Source organism: Epinephelus lanceolatus, chromosome 17 (assembly GCF_041903045.1).
Source record: "Epinephelus lanceolatus isolate andai-2023 chromosome 17, ASM4190304v1, whole genome shotgun sequence".
Taxonomy (NCBI): domain Eukaryota; kingdom Metazoa; phylum Chordata; class Actinopteri; order Perciformes; family Serranidae; genus Epinephelus; species Epinephelus lanceolatus.
In genome coordinates this window covers 23,745,808-23,766,694 of record NC_135750.1, presented here as the reverse complement: position 1 = coordinate 23,766,694, position 20,887 = coordinate 23,745,808, and the positions used below count along the sequence as shown (strand labels likewise).

At 39.3% G+C, this 20,887-nt stretch overlaps 2 protein-coding genes across 2 annotated transcripts in view; both read right to left on the bottom strand.

The window, feature by feature from the left end:
• Window positions 1-2,254: 2,254 nt before the first annotated feature.
• gfral (GDNF family receptor alpha like) lies at window positions 2,255-8,773 on the bottom strand. Its single transcript, XM_033613906.2, has 9 exons — window positions 8,700-8,773; window positions 8,302-8,433; window positions 7,719-7,874; window positions 7,486-7,545; window positions 7,074-7,386; window positions 4,403-4,662; window positions 4,241-4,321; window positions 3,780-3,861; window positions 2,255-3,693 (listed from the first exon to the last, which is right to left on the bottom strand). The coding sequence occupies exons 1-9, from the start codon at window positions 8,734-8,736 to the stop codon at window positions 3,624-3,626; spliced, it is 1,191 nt and encodes a 396-aa protein (XP_033469797.2). The 5' UTR covers window positions 8,737-8,773; the 3' UTR covers window positions 2,255-3,623.
• A 2,024-nt stretch (window positions 8,774-10,797) lies between these two features.
• Window positions 10,798-20,887, bottom strand: part of hcrtr2 (hypocretin (orexin) receptor 2) — a 43,413-nt gene continuing 33,323 nt past the window's right edge. The window contains exons 4-7 of the mRNA XM_078160918.1: window positions 15,114-15,229; window positions 14,778-14,998; window positions 14,423-14,544; window positions 10,798-14,145 (exon numbers count right to left, since the gene is read on the bottom strand). Of these exons, the coding sequence (XP_078017044.1) occupies window positions 13,976-14,145; window positions 14,423-14,544; window positions 14,778-14,998; window positions 15,114-15,229 (629 nt within the window). The 3' untranslated portion in view covers window positions 10,798-13,975. The remainder of the gene's footprint in view (window positions 14,146-14,422; window positions 14,545-14,777; window positions 14,999-15,113; window positions 15,230-20,887) is intronic.

The following is a 20,887-nucleotide window of genomic DNA, read 5'->3' as shown; positions in this document are numbered from 1 at the left end:
TTGGCTCAAATTTTCAAAGAACCTTTCCTGCTTGTTGCTAGCTAGTAGTTAGCCTAACTCACCACATGGCACATTTCACAATCTATTATACAAATTAATGCATTTATTCGACAAATTAATGTATTATGTCTGCTCATGTGAAAGGTTTGTTTCTATCAGCTTATCATGATAACAGCCTGGGTAGGTAACACCTATATTTCCATTTTATTCCTGTTATTTCCTGGTTATTCCTATGGAAAGTGTTCACCTTGAAGATTTTTAGAATTTAAGGGCATTCAAGCCATTCCTTGACACTCCCTATGTATCTTGAAGTACATTTCTGATGTTCATCAGCCTGGTAAAGACAAAGACAGACAGAGACGGTGAACAGACGTTGGAGTAAAAAGTAGACTAAACAGCTGGATGCCTTATGTGTTTACATGTCGGTGAAGATTCTCAGTCATCCAGGTCATGGTAATCATAAGTGCTATGTCGTAGGCAACTGGACTTGCTTGCGTTTCTGGAAGACGTTTCTTGGATGAGAGGCGAAACGTCTGCTTTTAGTGTGGATGTGGTGAGTGATTTTCTTCCTATTAGGGTGCTGCAAGGATGACATTTGTTTGTAGGCCAGTCCAGAAGTTAACATTGTCCTGGTTTCCTCAACAAAAAGCAGATGGGATTTTTCCATTGGACTTTGGATTATTGCAGAAAATAAGCTCTGAGGCAATCAAATGTTTATGATAGCGTTTATGATAACCCGTTTAGTTCAGCAAGATAATCTTCACATATAATAATGTCAGGCAATAATCAAACTACACCAAGCCTTACAGTACTTGGTGGCCCTTGACACCAAAATACATACATTGTCCCCCCCCCCCCCCCCCCCCCCCCCCCCACACACACACACACACACACACACATTAATATTTCTACCAGCATGTGAAAGAAGTCTGCAGCTGTATTCTAACTGTGTTGTTTTTTTAATGTGTAGTATGGTACCTCGAGTGGAAGCGTGGAGCAGATGCCCCAGGATTAAGAAACACCTCATTCACTCACGTTAGAACCGACTGCTATGATCATATGATACAGAAAACGCCGACACATTTCTATCCATCACCGCTGCTTGTGTCAGTATGTGTATGGTAGTTTTGCTGCTGTGCATGTAAATCCAGTAAAGAAGTGAAATCACTTTGGTTTCTGTGTTGTTCTGCAGGAGACGAGGTTAGAATATAATTGTGAGCGTGGTACCACTACTTTAGGCCAGCACTCCTCATTTCTGACCCTGCCAGGGTAAGAGACATGACATCCATCACAAAAAAAAAACAAATTACTGACCACAGTGCTCAGTGATGGTATTAGTGATAGGAGTGAGTTTGAAGAATTTAATATAAGAATTCCAATAGAAAGAGGATATAATACCATGTTTTTCTGTAACACCTGGTGCTTTTATTCTTTTCTTCCTGTGCTGGTCTTGCACCTGAAGTGCTTTAGGTACACTCTGTCCTTCCAGCTTAAAAAGATCCACAACCCTGTGATCCTCTTCAGAGATATGGTGGTGTCCTCCAACCAAGTAAAGAAAAATTGAATGACCTGATAGCAAACAAAAGCATCAGACTGCATAGATAAGTGTGTAGACTGTGTGTGCAGTAACAATTCTTAACTCTGTTTCTTCTCAGGGTGGTGTCTGCTACAGCCTGGTCAGCACCATCAAACACAATTGCGCCACAGCAATGAGTGGTAACATAATTATTTTACTTACACTCACAAGAAGAAGAGGATTTTTGACAACAGCTCTCTGCCACTAGTGAAAATTTACATTGTAAAACGTTATGTAATGTACAGCTTTTTTTCTTATTGAGAAAGTCTGACACAATTTAAATTTTTTCTAGACTTTGACATTAGCTTAACTAACTTTATCTGATGTCCACTGAATTTTAAGACAACAGTTTTAAAACTAGATGGTGGGACACTTATTAAGAACTTTGGAAACCCATCGGCAGGAGCAGGTACCCGAAGTCACCAAATGCTGTGTCAGGGTCCGGACCAACGGTGGGGTGTGTCAAGGTAAGTGTCAGTGGCATAGTCTAATATAGCACAGCACACACACCTTGAGCCAGAGGATGAATGCTGCTCTGCAGCGACAGACTGTTATTAACTTACCTAACCTCTAACTAACCCAGTGGCACAAATAAGCTATATGATAATTTAAATAATAATGTTTTAATCTTGTGTGCACAGCATATCATCTTATCTTGACAACAAAGTCAGACTTCAAAATGTTCAGAGTTAATTTTATTATTACACACAGTCAAAGCCTAGAGCACCAATGAATCATCACAAAGGTCAACCAATGAAATAAAGGAATCTCGAATGTGCCAAATGTGCACCAAGATGGACGGCATGACAGCTCTCCAAAAGTGAAGCCAAAACATCTTGATTGCCCGGTGGCAGCTGGTTACAGTAGGTCATAACCCCCCCCAGCCCTCCATGCTAGTGGATGGGAGCCAAACTAAAATCTCAAAGTGGTCAAAAAAAGATGGTTTCTGTCATTCTCAGTAGTTCCCATCAGGCTGATGTTTGTTCAAGTGTTTCTCTGATATGTTCTAGTTTTAATGAGTTATTTGATACTATAAAAAGGGGGTGTGATGTCATGATAGCCAGCTGTGTGTGTCAATCGGTATTCTTGCAATCAATGGTGCTGCCCGCCACTGGGTCAGAAAGGTGTATGGTTGGGAATCAATACTGTATAAGAGAACTGAATATGTCGCCGCCTCTTAGCCTTGCTTCCAATTTTTTCTAGTGGCCACTGGTGGAATTGCAGGTGAGATGTCTCCCAAACTGTTGACAGGACACCTCGAACTACAAACAACGTCAATTATGACCATTGCTATTACGAATTTTTGATAATAATACTACTACTAATACACTACTATTTATTAATACTACTGCATGGAAGGAAACCTGGAAGCTCAAAAATTTTTGTCAAATGCACCAGGCGAATGATTCTCATTAGACAGAAAAGGCTCAAAGTATCCAAATCTAATCATGCATCCATGATGGGATACCATGGCTTCACCTCCCAAGTGCTACAGTGCAGACTCTGGCTCCAAATGACCAGCCCAAGATGGGAGTGCATGTATCCAGGATATTTTGACCTCATTTTTGTACAGTAGGAGGAAGTGGAGATGTGTAGTTCAACTTTATATACAGTACTCGAAGATTCTGAAGATCGATCATTTATAGCTAAAGGACTGTTTCTTTTGTAATTCAGCAAGAAAACCTGAGTTCATGTATAATCATCCATCTTAAAAAAAACTCTGATGTAAATTATATCTTGCCAAAAAAGCATTTTACACGTGAAATATTTATAACTGTAAGAATAAAGGTTTTAATCAACCCCTAAATACATTGTCTTTAATGAAGCACTAGCATTCAGACTGGTGACTCTTACAGCAACACTGTATTCTGTTACAAAGACCAAGGTACAAGTATGAAATAAATATGTTTTTTTTTTGTTAAACATGTATATTACTATCAACACTGTGAAAAACAAATATCTATGCAACATCTAAAACAAAAACAACAAAATGTAAATTAATTACTTTCAGCAATGTACATTTAACAGATGAATAAACATCAGAGAATCAGAGAGTAACAACACCGTTGCTTTTCTGCTGTTGGTAATATTTCATCTTGTCTCTTCCTCTCAACATCCTGCAAGACGAAAGAAATAACAGTAAAAACTAAACTATTATTAGATATCAGAGAGACCTGACATATATTAATGTTGACGTACTTACCATATTTTACTGACAACAGCCACAGGCATTAATATAACAACTCCGACAAGCAGCACAGTTGCAAAAGCATACAGCAGATAATCTGAAAAGACAAAATATTCAACATTCTGTATTTCAAAAACATCATTGACATCTGTCCATTTATTTGCTTATCCTTGAGGTTTGTGGGCAGCTGGAGCCCATGCGAGTAGACAGTGGGCGAGATGCGGAGGAGTACACTCTGGAGGGGTTGCCAGTCAATCACACTGCTGACACAAAGGGACAGACAACCATTCACACTTACAAGTAATTTAGAGTCGCCAATTACGCCGCATGTCTTTTCAGTGTGGGAGGACGCTGGGACCTTCTTGTTGGGAGGTAACAGTGCTAACCACTGTGCAGCACTCTATACTGATGTATTGGATTTTATTTTGCCAGTATCACAATTGGTATAAAGTGCTGAATTTCAAATGGAAAATTACCGTGTGACCATGTGTAACCTTTCTCAGATTCATCGAGTTCAGGAGGTTTCGAGGGACCACTGCTGCTTTTCCAAGATGTCTCTGAAATACACAAAAAAAAGCTTTGCAACAAACAAATTCAACTATGAAAATGCCTTTCTTGTAAATAAAAATTCGACTTACTGAAGCGTGATCTGTTATGAAGCACATCATAAATCCTGTTGCATGTCAGAAGATCATCTCTGTGCATTCTCTCACATGTACAAGGATAGTGGAGTGGTGTGCCCAGAGTGGCTAGGAAGGCAATTTTACATTCAGAATCTGCACCAAGCATGAGAGCTGGATCCATCTGGGTGATGCATTCATCCTTTTGGAGGTCACTGTCGCTGCATTGTGCTTCTTCAGGGCTCCAGCACTTGGCCCGGAAAGTTTCCAATAAGTCTCTGGTGAATGAGAGAAAACATGTTGTAGGTGCGATCACTGCGTGTTTTGCTTTATGGGTGCTTGGGGAGAAAACACAAAGCACATTCACCATCCTCAACATCCTGTGATAGACCATTGTTTTGATGATACTCCCACATTAATTTGTTATTAGATATAAAATTTTGGGAAACTGGGCTATGGGGAAACACAAAACAAACCTCTCCAACTACACTGGTGATATAAAGGTTGTGAATGTGTGACAACATGACATTTTGCATGTGTACATTACATGTCAGCTTTATTTGGTGCCACTGTGACAAGCCAGCATTGAAGCATGTGGGAATATGTGCTGAGCCACTAATTAAAGTGTTCACCTGTAATTTTTATGGGCCGCGCTCACAGTCAGTTCATCACTTTGGTCCAGACTGAATTATCTCAACAATTTGCCCACAGGATGGATTGCCATGAAATTTTGTACAGAGCTGTTTTCCAGGTAATGAATCCTACTGTAATGACTCTCTTGTAGAGGACTTAATTTGCTGCTGTCTGTTGAATTTCTATTCACCAATTTGTGCATTTTGTGCCTCAATTTAAGTCCTCTGCTACTTCATGTTTTTATGGAGAGGGACGAATGCCTGGTGTCCCCGTGCGTCCCCCCTGAAATCTATGCCTATGGGTTTCTCATTAGCAGTGATCATGACAAAAACACACGAGTGCTGTGTGAGTAACTTGCGTGATTATTAGGCTGACATGGGATCATATTACAAGAGCAAAAATAAGGTTAAAAAAAAGTTGGAAATGTAATGTGAGAAATAGAAATGAGGATAGCAAGCCTAAGAATATTCACATCTCTCTCCTCTTGGACTTGCACCTTGTTGGGTTTGTAATATCTTGGGCAAAAATGGGTTATGTAAATATATTTTTTAAAACTATTGGGTCCAATTAGATCTTGAAACAAATTTCCCATGTCCATTAGGGCTTGGGTCTATCATTTTTGGCCCGTGAAGACCCCTGCTTTGATCCCAGTCCTACAGGAAGTGCACCAGGCTTTGAAGCCAGTGTTTGTGGTGGCCAAACATTGGAATTAAAACTTTTCAGTCTGTCACATGTTGTTGTGCAGCCCTTAAAGACTTTTTTGTGATGACTTACATGGCGAAAGAGACGTCTTTGAATCAGTGGATTAACTTTTTGGAGTGTAACAACCCCTGCAAAATGACTTGTTTAACTATACCATAACATTTAGAAAGTCAAAAAAATCATTTCATTCCCATTCAAGTTAATGGTACACCAAACAGGAAGTAGCCGGCTTGGCTGTTGGAAGTCTATAGTGTCTCTGCTCTATGAGCTGCACAGTGTGTTTTGGAGGCTAAGCAGCTCTCATAGGAATGAATGGGGCCCCACCTCTTATGCTGTATCCAGGTCTCTTAATACATCCATGAGTGATCCCCTGACCTTTTCTTGACGTACATTTGGTACATTCATGTCCCACTCAGGGTGAATTGTAATAACTTAAGTCAACCCTAAAATTTTCATTGAGTACTTTCATCAGGTCAGCATTTCACTTTGTCCAATAATTTGGCTCAGCTCTGCTTTGTGTTAAGTGCTTATTATTAAATGTTAGCATGCCAACAAGCTAAACTAAGACCGCAAACATAAATTTAACTCATTCAACATCAGCATTTAGTTCAAAGCTGGCCTACATACTGCCTCATTTATATAATGATAAAAACAATTCTATGATCATCCAGAGGTAAAGAATCAACCTCAGTGCTCAAATAATTCTCCTGTTCACAACTAGGTTTCAACTGTCCTGTTAATTAAATATGGACTCATCTACACATTGGAACCTACAAGACATGTTCTGTATTGAACTGATACAGGATGCGCTTTTTTGAGAGTCAATTCAGTGCATATCAATGGGAGAGAAATACAATAGGTTAGACTCTGAAGACAGGAAGATTTCTGTGAGGTAGAAGGAAACCCTCCTGATGTCAAACAGAGAATGTGCAGTGAGTCACGACCAGTGAGAAGCAGCTGTCAGGCACAACACTGTCATTCATGAGCGACAAGTGACAGTGTTGCTACAATACGTGTGAAAGCAGCACGAGATTTTAAAAATGGCAACCTACGGGCATAGTTTGTCGGCAACAAATAAATAGAAACTACAGGAACACAGAAGGAAATGGGAAAATGATTACCAATGGCTGAGGTGCATAAGTGCAAATGTGCACAAGGCCAACTGCACAGTTTTCTTTATTAGTCCCGGAGGAATTTGTGACATCAAACAACATGCATCAGCAGATATATAGTCATATAGTCTCCCCCTGTTCCCTATTTACTTTTCAGAAAGTTGGCAACTCTATCTTTATAGCATTAAGTCATTTCTTCTGTGATGTCATACACACCGTAGAGTGACAGCGTAGCAACATACCTGCAGGAACTGTCCTCAACACACTGGTTAACTGTATCCTGGCAGAACCAGGTGTCTTCTCTGCATGTGCCGCTGTGTAGGGCAGTTTTGGTAGATTGACAGATCTGATCTGAAGCCTCACACTCACACATGACCAGCATCTCTGCAACATTGTGCGGCATGCTGCCATAGAACTGCTGGGTCACGTGCTGACAGTGGTCGTGGTCGCACTGCTCCATGCATGCCTTGAGAACAGGGGCTAGGTACCTGTTGCACACCGCATCATCAATACAAACAGTCACTTGGTCCCAGCAGGATGCAGCACTATCGTGTACTGCAGAAAGAAATGTAGTGAGTGAGTTTTTAGATTATAGAAACATCACTTTTATATTGATAGAATTATTATATTATTATTATATAACGAAATAATTACCATAGTCTAACAAACTGCTTGACTGCCAGTCCATTATCATGATCCTCCTCTGCTGAGCCCCTGTAGAGTAATTGGAAACATAATTAGCTCCTCTCCAACAAATGCCTATTAAAGCCAGTCTGTTGTTCATTCCCCAGCACAATCATGCTTGTTCACACCAGATCGCCTTTGGTAAACAAAAATGCAATTTCACCTATAAAAGCTTATCTCAAAGCCGACTGAGAATACTGCACCTGGCTTTTGGTGGCATTGTGTGGCCAGCACTTGTATAGAGCCACAAAGCTCCTCCTCCCAGGCACACACACACCCGCGCAGAGAGGGAAATTGGTCCAGTACATTGTGGATGGTCAAGTTACAGACCTGTGAGCCTTTTATTTGGCACCCTTCATCTTGAATGACAAACACAAGAGGGAGGCAGAAAAACAGGATTTTCCATAAGCGAGTGAGGTCTCGTTTGTGCAACAGGTGTTTCCTACGTGCCTGCTGCTCTGATCGTCTCTCTCCTGATGACTTTATATGCAAAGAATTAACAGATTTCAATGTCAAGACAGATAAATATCTTAAAAGGCACTTGACAGCCTATTTATTATTTATCTATTTATTCAGTTATGTGAAATTTGCTCCAGGCTATTGCCTCGGTTATTACATTTAAGCCATACTCCAAGAAGTTAAATTTAATTAGGCAGCCTCTGGTCCTGAGTCTCCTGGGGAAGTGAAAGCATTACTTTTATAATGCCACTAGAGAACATAATGATAACACCATGTTCCAGTCGCTCCTGCAGCAGAAATAGTGAATCTGTAATGTGTCATTTTTACCCTCACAGACGCCTCCATAAAATGCTTCTTTACTCCACGTGCATAGATTTGACATGCATGTGTCCTCAGTAGCCAAACAGTCAGAAGGTGGAGATGAAATGCTGATGCCGGATATCTGAGAAATAACAATCCCTGAAATACAACAACATTACAAAAAGTTTTCCACCCTTTAAAACTGATTTTATGTGAATTTATTGCTCCTAAGCAACACAACACATCAACATCACTGATTGTAGACACACTTAAGTTCACTACATGCATCATAGACTACAAGACATGCAGCTCTACTTTAAAGCCTTAGTTTTAGTTACATTGCCCAACAGCACACTGCGACATTAGGAAGAATTGAACAAACTCAAGCTTTTACTAAAAAATAAAATAGGTTTTATTTGACTCACCAAGTGTGACTGCAGCTTCCAGATGTGTAAGTTGCATGATAGCTGTTGTAAAGCTGTCAGCAGACAACTGAAGCTCTCCTGCAGCTGATCCCTGCCTCTCATGGTGATGGCTCTTAAGCTGGAAAACACCTCCCACAGTCAACAGGATGTAACACATTTATTGGAAGCTGCACCGTGTGCCATGTAATGCAATGACACATGCAATTCAAGAACAAAACAGAGTTAGGAGAACAACAAAAACAAATCTTTTGTTCTTGAATTGCATGTGATAGTGTGTAACTTTCTGAGTGTATCTAAGGATCTTATTTTTCTAATGTCCAATCACTGTATTTTTTACTGGCAGAAATTTGACTACCAGATTTGGATGAATGTTTGAGATAAAAAATGTTTTTGTATAAAGGAATATGATATTTCTACATAATTCGGATGATGGGGATTGTAAGCAGAGCATGGAAGCCAGTTTTTGACCTGTGATGTGCTGATGTAATATCTCAAAATAAAAATTGTGTCTGTATTTGTCATCTGTATTTTTTGCATCAATAATTTAAAGTGGATATATTTGAGATTTTTTTTAATCACCAGTGAATCATATTAACACTTGTATGTGAAAGAGACTGCTTGTAGAGAGGTACTAATAGGCAACACAATCACCAGAAAAAATGTTGGCACTGTCTGTTTCTGCGGACCACAAATGCATCAGATTTGCACGTTATTTTGTAACGGATACTTTGAAACGTAATGTTTTAACAACACTGTGGTGTGGATAGGTTCAGGCACAAAACCCACTTGGTAATGGTTAGCAGGAGATCATGTTTTGGCTTAAAATACCCAATTTGGGGGCATGAGCCTGGCAGGAAAAGCAGCAATGTCTCATTAAAAAAATCAAGCACTTTGTGCCTAAAAAGCTGCTGGTTTGGTGTCAATCAAGGTGACGGAAACACAGCAATTACTCGCTAAATCACAACCTGTTCTGTTGTTTGTTGGTTTAAAACAGTGGTCTACAGTCGTCTATAGCCTTGGCAGCTGTCTTGCCAAGGTGTCACATCATTGATCACTTCGTGATGATGATAAAGCTTATCATCATCAGTCAGCTTATATACTATGTCACTTTAGAAATTTGATATGATATTAAACGTGCAAATGTGACATATTCTTGCTGTGCACAAACATACAATGCCAAGATTTTCTTTTGCTGACTGTGCTGGCACTTCCCCTAGGGTCTGCAGAGCAATTACTGTGTTTCAGCTCACTGTTTTGTTTCACTCTCACACTTCTTATCATCCTGTTTCCAGTCACAGAATGCAGCTGTTTCCCAAGACCAAAAAACTGTTGTTTATTTGCCAAAAACATGACTCTAAATCAGTGCTGATGTTGTTTTATCGAGGCAACTGTTTGCTAACAAGCTCACCATATCAGCTTAAACAGCTTGTACCCCCAATTCTCCAAAAAAGTACAGGTTTCCACACATAAAGCTTTTTTTGTTTTGTTTTGTTTTTAATCCAAAGAAAGTGGACTTGATGTTACCATCAGTGATTACAATACTTGGACACAATGTCAACATCCTCAGGGTGTCTAGGTGGTAGAAAAACCTCACTTCCATTTTATCGATTTTCCGAAATCATATTCTGTAAGTTAGTGAAACAGACATCTTATCTAACCTCTGGGCCTCCACTGCCATGAACGTGTATGCCACTGATGCACTGATGGTGTATTTCTACTGAACATTTGATTTTTAAGAAGAGATCAGATCCAAAGATAAGAGACAGCAGAAATAGGCTGTGTAGTACAATATAGTTTATTGATAAAATATGTGAAGAATTACACACACTGTGAGGAATAAACAATGAAATAATACACTTTGGAATCTCATCATAGAAACAAGGAATTAAAAAAGTCAGAAGAGGTCAAGCTGAGGACACATGAGATAACCAGGTGAAGCTCTGATAGGTGACACTCAAATCACATTATAAAGTGTTTCTAAAAATAAAAAAAAAAAATAAGTAAGTAAATACATACATGCATTAAACATAACCCCAAAAATATTAAATAATATAAAAATATTAATAACATCCTGACTCTTTATGTCTTAATCTCATTTGAAAAGACCTACCCTGGACACAAACTCAACACATTGCACATTCCTCGGTCAATACTTTGCACAATCAATTCATTTCAAAAACTGATTCATTTCACATATTGTTTTATAACTTACCTATTTTTTATTGTACATTTTTCTATTTTAAATATTCAAGTCTTTTCAACTGTATGTGACGACAGCCTGTAAAACCAAAAGCCATGTGATATCATAGTGTCACTAATTAGCAGCCATGACTACACTAAATTAAATTAGCATTCATCAACAAATATAAACACATTCACAAATGTATTTATTTTTTTTGTAAAGATACAAAAATAACAAACTATACAGTATTTTTCTTCAAAATGGAGACACAAGGAGGGTCCAGTTACAGAGATGCTAAATCATCACAAAGCATCGACAGACAGGTGAAATAATACTGAAATGCTTATCGGAAACAAAGTCAAATGTTGCTGATTTGTTGTTGGAGCTTTGGGGTTTCCATTGTAAAAAAGCTACATCTGCATCACAGCACTGTGAGTAGATATGTTCATGTTCAGAAACCATAATCACTGCTGTTTTAAAGCACATGCATTTTGAATTATACATGCTTTTACACACATGGTTCTCAGTTTAAGTGTGTTTTTAGAGTGTCAGAGATTGAAAACTTCAAGTTTAACAATTTGGCAAAGATAGTTTAAATGAAGAAGAGTAACGGTTAATTGATTTAAAGTGGGAAAAATCAAAAATGCTAGAAAAATGCTAATTTGTATGCTCTGTAAGAAATATATCAAAACACACTCACTTGGATCACTGTCCCTAAACACTTAGTGAGTCTTAAAATACCTAAGTCATGTTATGTCATGATCAAACTGCAGCACCATGAAGTAAAAAGACTGAAATAACTAAGGAGAACAAGCTTAAAGACGTATAAAAATGTAAAGTTAATATAAACAAAAATATGTATGCATAAAAGAGAATGTAATGAAGTGCTTTCATGTGGACATACAGACAGGAGAAAAGGATTTTGTAAACTGTTCTCGCCTGGACAACGATGGACTAAGGAAGGGAAGTAAATGCCAGTTCATTTCTATTAGCCACCCTGTCATCTACATACGACCACTGGGGGGCACAAATCTCAGATATTTCCCTCAAATGCAGGTCACTTTATGGACAGCATGTTCATGTTCCAGGGTAGTGTACATATGAAATAAATTGTGATTGAATAAGACGTATCTCTGATGTACAAAGATCTCACATTCAAGCCAAGAATCAATACAACCCTGTCAAACAGTCCACCATTTGATACCAGATGTGCCCTGGATGATGTTGAACAATATTTCCCATGTGAGCGGGCGCATTAGAATTCAATGCATCTACAGTATTGTCTCAGTGATTTGCCCTGATGAAAAGGTCTCCAGGCAGAAAGTTTGTTTTTGTTATTAAATTTTCATGTATCGGTGTGCAGAAGCTGCTTTAATATTCTTTCTTTCTTTGTTTTTGTGTCTTCTGCCTCCATAAACACCACCCACTCCATGCAGCCAATATTACTAATGAATCAGTCTGGGGTTTAGCATCTGGGGGTGCAAACAAAATAAATTGTGCACGGGTAACTTTGTTTCACTTTGCTATTATGCCTAAATTGCACCTATATGCAGGTGTATTATCTGCACATAAACTTAAACAGTTATGTGCTGGTTGTGAATATTCATGAGAGTAAAATATGTGCAGTATCCCTCATCACGGGGATGTTGTGCTTTTATCCTCTCAGCACGCCTAGAACTCAGCATAGGAATAACTGTGGTGGAGTTTCACTGCCCTCCTTGACACTGGGTGCCCATTCAGTCCCTGGGCCAGCAGGATGACTTTCTAGACAGTGAAAGAGCATCGCCTCTTACTGCTTAATTACCACCAGTGAGATGCCCTTGAGCAAGGCCCTTAGCCCAGAACTGCTCTAATGAAGCTGCTCAGTGGCAGATAATACTGTGGTTGTACTGGGCGGCTTCCAGGCATGATAAAACACACACACACACAAAAGAAAGTGAGTATCAGTAAAAGTCAGTTAATGTACGAGGGAAACAGTGTACACACTGCAGATTATAAAAGTATTTAAGAAACTGGGAAAGTTCATCATTTGTGCCAATAAATCCATATATTGCCATACTATTTTTCTGACCTAATATTGATTTATTTAGATAATCCCTGCAATATTGAATTGAATAGAAATACATTTAGTTCATAAGGCTGATGGCTCTGCAGCTGCAAGGCAGGGTTTTTACTGGGAATAATAAACAGTTGACGAGGGCTTGAGACAAAACTGTTGTCAATGTACATCTCTGGAGCACTTATCAAGACTTTTCTTAACTGCAGATGTAGTTTGGTTTCAATATAAAAATAGATCTCACGGCATCCCCTGTTTTTCTGACAGGACACGTCTCTGGGCTCTGAAGCTGTCAGTAAAAGTGACTGACAGACACATTTCAAATAGGAAACGCGCCCTTTGAGTGGACCGTTTTGCTTTGGTGCTTTACATAGTAGGCAAGTGTGCAGCTACATTAAAGTCCACTTTTCTGATGTTGTTCAGAAGAAACTCAGCGTGTGTGTAGAGTGAAGAAAGATATAATGAAGTCCACCAGGACACATACAGTACGTGCAGGTATCATGTTGAATATTTTGAGGTGTGATGGAAACTTGTGATGTTTGAACTGGGACATTTGCAGACAGTGTATGCACAGAGTTATACATTCAAGGGCAACGGCACTGAAGACTGACTGACTCAGGATGGACATCTGATAAAGAGGGAGACAAACTACAAATCTGAAGACTGCTCTTCTGTCGTAAATAAATAAATAAAAAATCAAAATATTACACTTACAATATAATAACCCATGTATGATATAAAACAGACAGTATAGGTTATTAAATACTCAACATTCAAATGATGTCCTTTGGTAATAAATATACAGTTTCTGTGAATTACAGGTGATTGCCGTGTCCGTCTATGTCCATGATTAGTAAACGAGGTCAGAAGGTCTTCAGTGGTCAGCTCTCTCGTGTCTCGTGTCCTCATAAAACCAATCATAAAACAATAACTTCGAGACCTTCTTCTCCGTTCCAACATCTGGAACAGAGGTTTGAACATTTCAATGTCAAACTTGATGATGAGTGTGTCAAAGAACTCCCCACTTGGATTTTAAGATTACACTATCTGATCTGATATGCGCGACACATTGTCCATGTTGTTGACTTGAGTTGACAGGGACTTTCGGCTGTCTGTGCTCGCTCTGGGCCTCGTTCTTTGTGTTCGATTCTCCCCTTGGCCACAACAATGGCAAGAGAAGGCTGCTTTGAACTCCCCACGAAACTTCCCTGGTGAAAACAGAAACACGAAACCCACTGAAAAACAACTCAGTTTGGAGCTTTCACATGGCTTGTTTATTACGAACAAAGAGATGAGATGCAGATGTCATTATCAGGGCCATAGAAAAACATCTTCAAACAACTTTAAAATACAACTTTATAGGCACAACATATCAGATGAGAAACTGAAACCAGCGAGCTTTATTGTTGTGGCCACACTGTCCACCAGAGGACAGTAATGAGCCCACACAACAGGTCTAAGTGATGAAGCAGGTTACGAACTTACCGCTGAGGAAATTGTAGATGATGGGATTTGCTGCACTGTTGGCATATATGAGCCAATGTGAGAACGTGAACCATGCATACACTGTCTCTCTGTCATTTGTCTTCTTGAACGTCCCAAAGACTCTACAGGGAAAGCATGACATGCATCTGTTAAAGATTGATTTACAATGCGTCATTGTAGTTTAAATCCAGATAGCAAAAAACAAGCAGCAATTCAGTACTGTAAATATACTGTGTCAGCCATTATTGAATTTTAAACTACCAAGGTGAGCTCCGAATGTAAAGAAGAAATTCAAAATATGCAGCGTCTGTGTTTGAATGGCTTTTGATCCTTGATCCATTCGAAGTATTTTTACCTTTTCATGACATTGAGCACGCTGATCGGCAGGTAACACAGGGCGAAAACAAAGAGGACCACCATCAGCATGCGAGCTGTCTTGCGCCTGGCTCGCATCTGTTTGATCTCAGCACACACCGTACTGGTCCTGACCCTCATGGGCTCTCCTGACCCCGCAGCTGGAGCTGAGCACTGCATGGACCTCCACTTCCTCTGCAACACTGATGTGTTTCCAGGAATCTGTTGATAAAGTATGTGCATGTATCAGGCATTGTAAGCTTGTCAAAGGAAGATTCATTTAAACATGGCCTTTGTAAGAGCTGATGTAAAAGCTTTAAAGCACTGGAATACACACCTGTTGACACCACAGCTTGTGACATATCTGGATATACGCCAGGACCATGAGACATAATGGTGCAAAGTATGTGACGATGAAGAAGCAAGTGTGGTACACCTTTGGGTAAATCTCAGCTGTTGAAAGAATAAAAAGCATCATTATATTTTCATTAAAAACTGTCTGGATAGTAACCATTAGCTAAGATATTTTTTTGGTTTGTCACTTGAATGAGCAGTCACAGAGAAGTAAACAAGAGCAGGTGTCTCATTTCTGGCTTCATGTTAAAACCATATGTTTTACTTTTACAAAACATAATTAGAGGAGGATGAGGAATAACTACTAACAGCACCTGACGCTATCTAACTCAAGTTCGGCTGAAGCTGTAAAACCCAAAACAAGCAAAATTTGGCACAGACCTTCTACACAATGGGTGTCTTAAACGTAAAGATTTATTGATTTATTTTTCATTCATGTCAGCGTCAGCATCCTATGCAAAGAATACATTTTTATTTGCAGTGGAATTAACTGAGATTCAAACTGACTACCGGTACACTTATAAGTAAGAAGAGAATAAGAGAAGAAATGTAAATAACATAAGTAAACTTAAAAATATCGCAGTGGGATGGGAATAGGAGAGGGTTATGGATTCTGCACTAACAAACTCATTACAGGACTCCACCTCTTTATCAATTTAGGTCTTTGCAACCTCAATGCATATGTGATTTGTTCCATCTCATACAGTTCCCTTTTTTTTTTTTTTGATCCACATGTTGTATGTTGGAGGTTCAGGATTCAACCATCTAATTGTGATACCTTTTCACACATTTTTCAAACAAGGTTTTGCACATCTGCATGCCCTTTGCTGAAGTGTGCACAGATGGGCAAACATACAAGGCGGGTGAAACTAGATGTTGTACTGGTTTCTCAGTACAGTTTAAGTTTATGAACATTTAGAGTCATCAATGTTTTATTGGACTAAGCAGATGTAATTTTTCCTTGATATTAATGGTCTGAAATGTGCAAGGTTTGCATATTCTTTATTGATATGTTTTTTTTAGCATTTCAGACATTTGTACTTATGCTTAAAATTAGGTTTTTAAATGCAGAAAAATTAATATCAGGTTTCAAATTTACTCTTTTGAGTCAAAGTCAAACAAATATAATATGTTCAAATAACATCTTAGCCATCTGGATCATTGTTAATGTATGAAAATCCAATTTGTTGAGCCAAAATCACCCAAAATATGTGCAGATCAAACCATCTGATTTTTACATTTTCAGACATAAAGTTATATTATGGATGCATTATTCAGCAGAGGTGTTCCTTACAACCTGTTGAGAATTAACTCTGAAGTGGAAAGTTAACCAGTTTACAACATGCTATTAGGGTCTCAAAATAAATAATTAAAAAAAATCATTAATTTTGTGTGATGCTTAATTACAGTTTTATGTCTGTGTGTGTTTCACAACATTATGTCATGTTTCTTTTGATTTCAATACACCGTATTTTGACCGTCCAGAGCTGTATGACAGAGCTGTGAACTGGTATTGAACTAAAAGGGTAAAGATGTCAAAGCCCCAGCAAGTCTGACACAGTCGGTTCATCTGAGGTGCCACATCATGAAAAGTGCAAACAAAATGTCATCACTCATGTGCACAATGATGACGGTAAACTTTCAGTCTGTGTGACTGAAAAGCTCTCCAACAAAAGCATAATGCATGGAAGCATGGAATCAAAATTCTTCAGCAGGAAGAATAAAGTAACACAGATAACAGTAATTTTGTTTTAGGATTGTTTGCTGAATATAACCTTGCACATTCACATTCCCTTTTCATTCTGGGCCAGAAAAATGTCTTTGCAAATTGTATCCTTTGTTATTTTCTTGCTGCTATGCACCTCTAAAAATCTATTAAAATGGCTTCCTCTACACCACAAAACACTTTTGTTTTGGTGTCCTCGCCGGTCACTTGATGTACTGTAACCATCTTGATACAACAAAAGATAAATTACAAGATAAATGAACTGAAGAACCAACTTGAGTTTTCTGGTCAAGTGAAAAATTTGCTCCTTGAGTAATTAATTACAGTAAATTATACAATTCAAATTTGATAGTCATACAATCAGAATCACAGTACAAGCAAATTGGAAGAACTTGACTTGAGCTGACTCCAGTGTCTGGGACTGCATGTTCTAACATGAAGTGGCAAACAAACCTGCAGTTGCTTTACAATCCAAACAGATAGCCAAGCAAATAAATTTGTACTAGCGGTAGACAGCATGCAGAAACAAAAATACAGAGTCTACAGTTGTATTGTTATGTACAAAAGGGAAACAGTTCTTATTTGTGTACAGAAAGCCAAGTATTGTCTTCAGTTTGGCAGTCAGAATACCAATATGGTGCTTCAAATTAAGATTGTCATCCAGCCAGGTACCAAGGTATTTCTACTGTTGGATTCTCTCTATGGATGTGCCATTTGCAGAATGAATATTGAAAGATTCAATATGAGTAGCCATATAAAAGTGAACTGACAAGAGCACAAAAGTTGGAAACTCAATGAAAATCTCCAAAGTATCATATTGAAGGTTATTACTAAGGCTGACTGGCTTACTGGAGGAATTCAGATGAGGAGTTTTGCTATTCCTCACCACCAACTTGCTCGTATCTAACCCTTATGTGCCACCAGGACTCTTGTATTCAGTACTGTTTAACTAATTCACCTGTATGTGAAGTGGGTGAAGCAGTTACACACTATACATACATAAGTAAGTTATACAGTTGGTAAATGAGTAAGTAAAATTTATCTGTAAAGCGCTTTTTGCAGACATAGGTCACAAAGTGCAAGAAATAAATAAATCGTAGAGACTAAGTGACTACATAAGCCACATCATGAAAAGTGCACAACTAGCAAAACTATTTGCGCACACACACAACAAAAAATAGGAATTCACACTACACAACAACAATACACAGACTTTGAAAATACACAGCTCTGGTACATACAAGTTACCCAAACGACTGTCTGAATAGGTGAGTCTTCAGCTGAAGAATACGGGTGAGGTAGTTCAGCTACAGCCTGACCATGTAATGCTCTGTACCTAGGAATCAGAATTTTGAACTGCATTTTAAACTCAACAGGAAGTGAATGAAGGGATTTCAGTATAGGGGTAATAAGAGAGCACTTGTTGGACCCATCCACCACCCCTCCTGCTGCCCCAGTTGGACCTTTGCCACCTTAACTTACCCCGTGGTGCCGCCAGGTGCTGTTCATTTCATTTCATTTCATCATGCTGTTATTAAAGGACGCCCTTTTTTCGTTGGTTTCTGATGCCTCAAGTCACTGTCCAAGCACCGGATTTCGACGACTTCGGAGGGAGACTGGGTCTCGGTGACACATAAGGTTTAGATACGAACAAGCTGGTGGCGAGAATAGCAAATCTCCTCATTTGAATTCCCCAAGTAAGTGAGTCAGCTTAAGTAATAACCTTCAATATGATACTTTGAAGATTTTCATTGAGTTTCCAACTTTTGTGCTCTTGTCAGTTCACTTTTATATGGCTACTCATTCTGAATCAATCAATATTCATTCTGCAAAGGGAACATCCATAGAGAGAGTCCAGCAGTATAAAAACCTTGGTACCTGGCTGGAAGACAGTCTTAATTTTAAGCACTATATTGAAATTCTGACTGCCAAATTGAGGACAATACTTGGCTTTCTGTACACAAATAAGAACTGTTTCCCTTTTGTACATAGAAATACAATTGTAGAATTTTATCTTTTGTCTGTTTTGGATTATGAGGGTGTTTCATACGCTAAAAGCTGCTGTCTCTACACTGAAATCACTGAATGCTGTCTACCACTCAGCCCTCAAGCAGGTGATTCTTACAGCACCCATCACTGCCACCTTTGCCAAAAGGTTGGCTGGCCACATCTGCGGGAACAGCATTGGTATTTGTTCATTTCTAAAGCTTTGATGCAGACGTTTCCCCCTAATATTTCATCCCGTTTAAGTCTGACCTCAAATAATTTTGGTACTCGCTCACGGAATAGGTTGTTGCTTCACACTCTCTTAGTCAGAACTGTGCTAGGAAGAATGTCATTCACTCACAGTGCTCTTTATACATGGATTCATCCGCAAAGCACCTTAAACTTGGACACTCTGCCACCTTTATGGCTGTTTAAATGCCTTAGGACTGATCTTGTTTTAATTGAGTGCAAATGCTTTTAACTATACATCTACACCTTTGCACTTTTACCATCCTACACCTAAATATCTCGTTTCTTTCATTCTTTCATTTTCATGCCTAAATCAGTATAATTCAAATTTAATTACTTCATATTAGTCTATGCGGAGGCGGAATGAAGTTACCGCTTTTATTGTTGTAATCTCTGAGAAACGTGATGTCAAATCTATTTCCGGAAGAGAAAGGAAAAAAGCAGAAAAAGGCAGACAAATACTTAAAAACATGTGATGTGCATTGTTTTTGGATGTCTCATGATTTACAGTCTCTTGAAGTGTATAATGAACTTTTTCCCTTGGTATAATGTTAAAAAAGTGAACAAAGTCACAATAAATCATAATATCAAATTGCAACTTGTACAACTGCAATACTTAAATATTCCAATGAATATCTATTTAGACCCCAAGTATTATGATTGTATCAAACCAGGATATAAGCATAATGTCCCTGCCCTATAAATTAGCAACACTTATGTCATTTGCTGTAATGAACCTGCATGCTGCATGCAGGAGGTAAGATAAGTGCAGTATAATACTAACAATGATCATGGTGATAATATCATGACAGGCCTGATCACATTAGTGATATAATTACCAGCCGCTTATGATTATTATGTAAATGTGATAGCATCACAGTCTTACAAGATGCAGCTGCAAAACATTACAGGTGTTAGCTGAGATGAAAATGAAGGTTGAGTTTGCAGATGGAGATGGTCTGAGCAAGAAAATCCTCTGCTTGTCGTCATCATTGATCGTGCCAGCAAGCTTTTCATCCTCCAAAGCTGAGTTCATGTTGAAAGCACATGACTCCAGGCTGTTCTTAGCAGATACCATGTCACGCTGAACGTCATCTCCAGCTTTGTAGGAAGTAGGGGAGTGGGATGTAGGGAGGGGGGCATTGTACCCCAGCTCTCACCCCTGGTGCACATTCCTTTTAAAGCTGCAGTAGGTAGAAAGCCTGAAAACGGTTGATTTTTGAGTCTCATCTGAGTTAGGTTTTGTTTGTCTCCGCCCTGAGTCCCTCCTACCAGACGAGCATGCGAGTATTTTATCCTACTTGGTTCTATTTCTCCCTCTTTGGGAGCCTCGCTCTCCCTCACCGCGCAGCAGCCCACCCCATCCCTCCCCAGCGGCCCCGCACATACTCCCGAGGCTCGGCTCTCGCTCTCCGCGGAGAGCCCTTGGCTCCGCTCCCACAGCTGACCCTCGCACCCTCTGGCCAGGCCCGGCCCCACCTCACCCGTCCCCTCCCTCCAACGAACTGAGTTCTGTCTTCCTTTTTTTGGGTTGTTTAGCCATGTAGGCAGTTGTAGCCAATGTTGGAATAGCTATTTTACCTGGTGCATTGTTTGCCATTGCCACTTGCTCTCCCCTTCTCCCGGCGGCACGGGAACACGCATATGCAGTAGAACAGCCAATAGGAATGCAGTGGTCTGAGCTGACCTTTGATTGGTTGATGCACATCGGCAGGATACTGATTCTTTAGAGGCTGAACACAGAGCCATGGTGAGGTGCAGAAACCTATTGTTTGTCTCAGACCACTTGATTTACA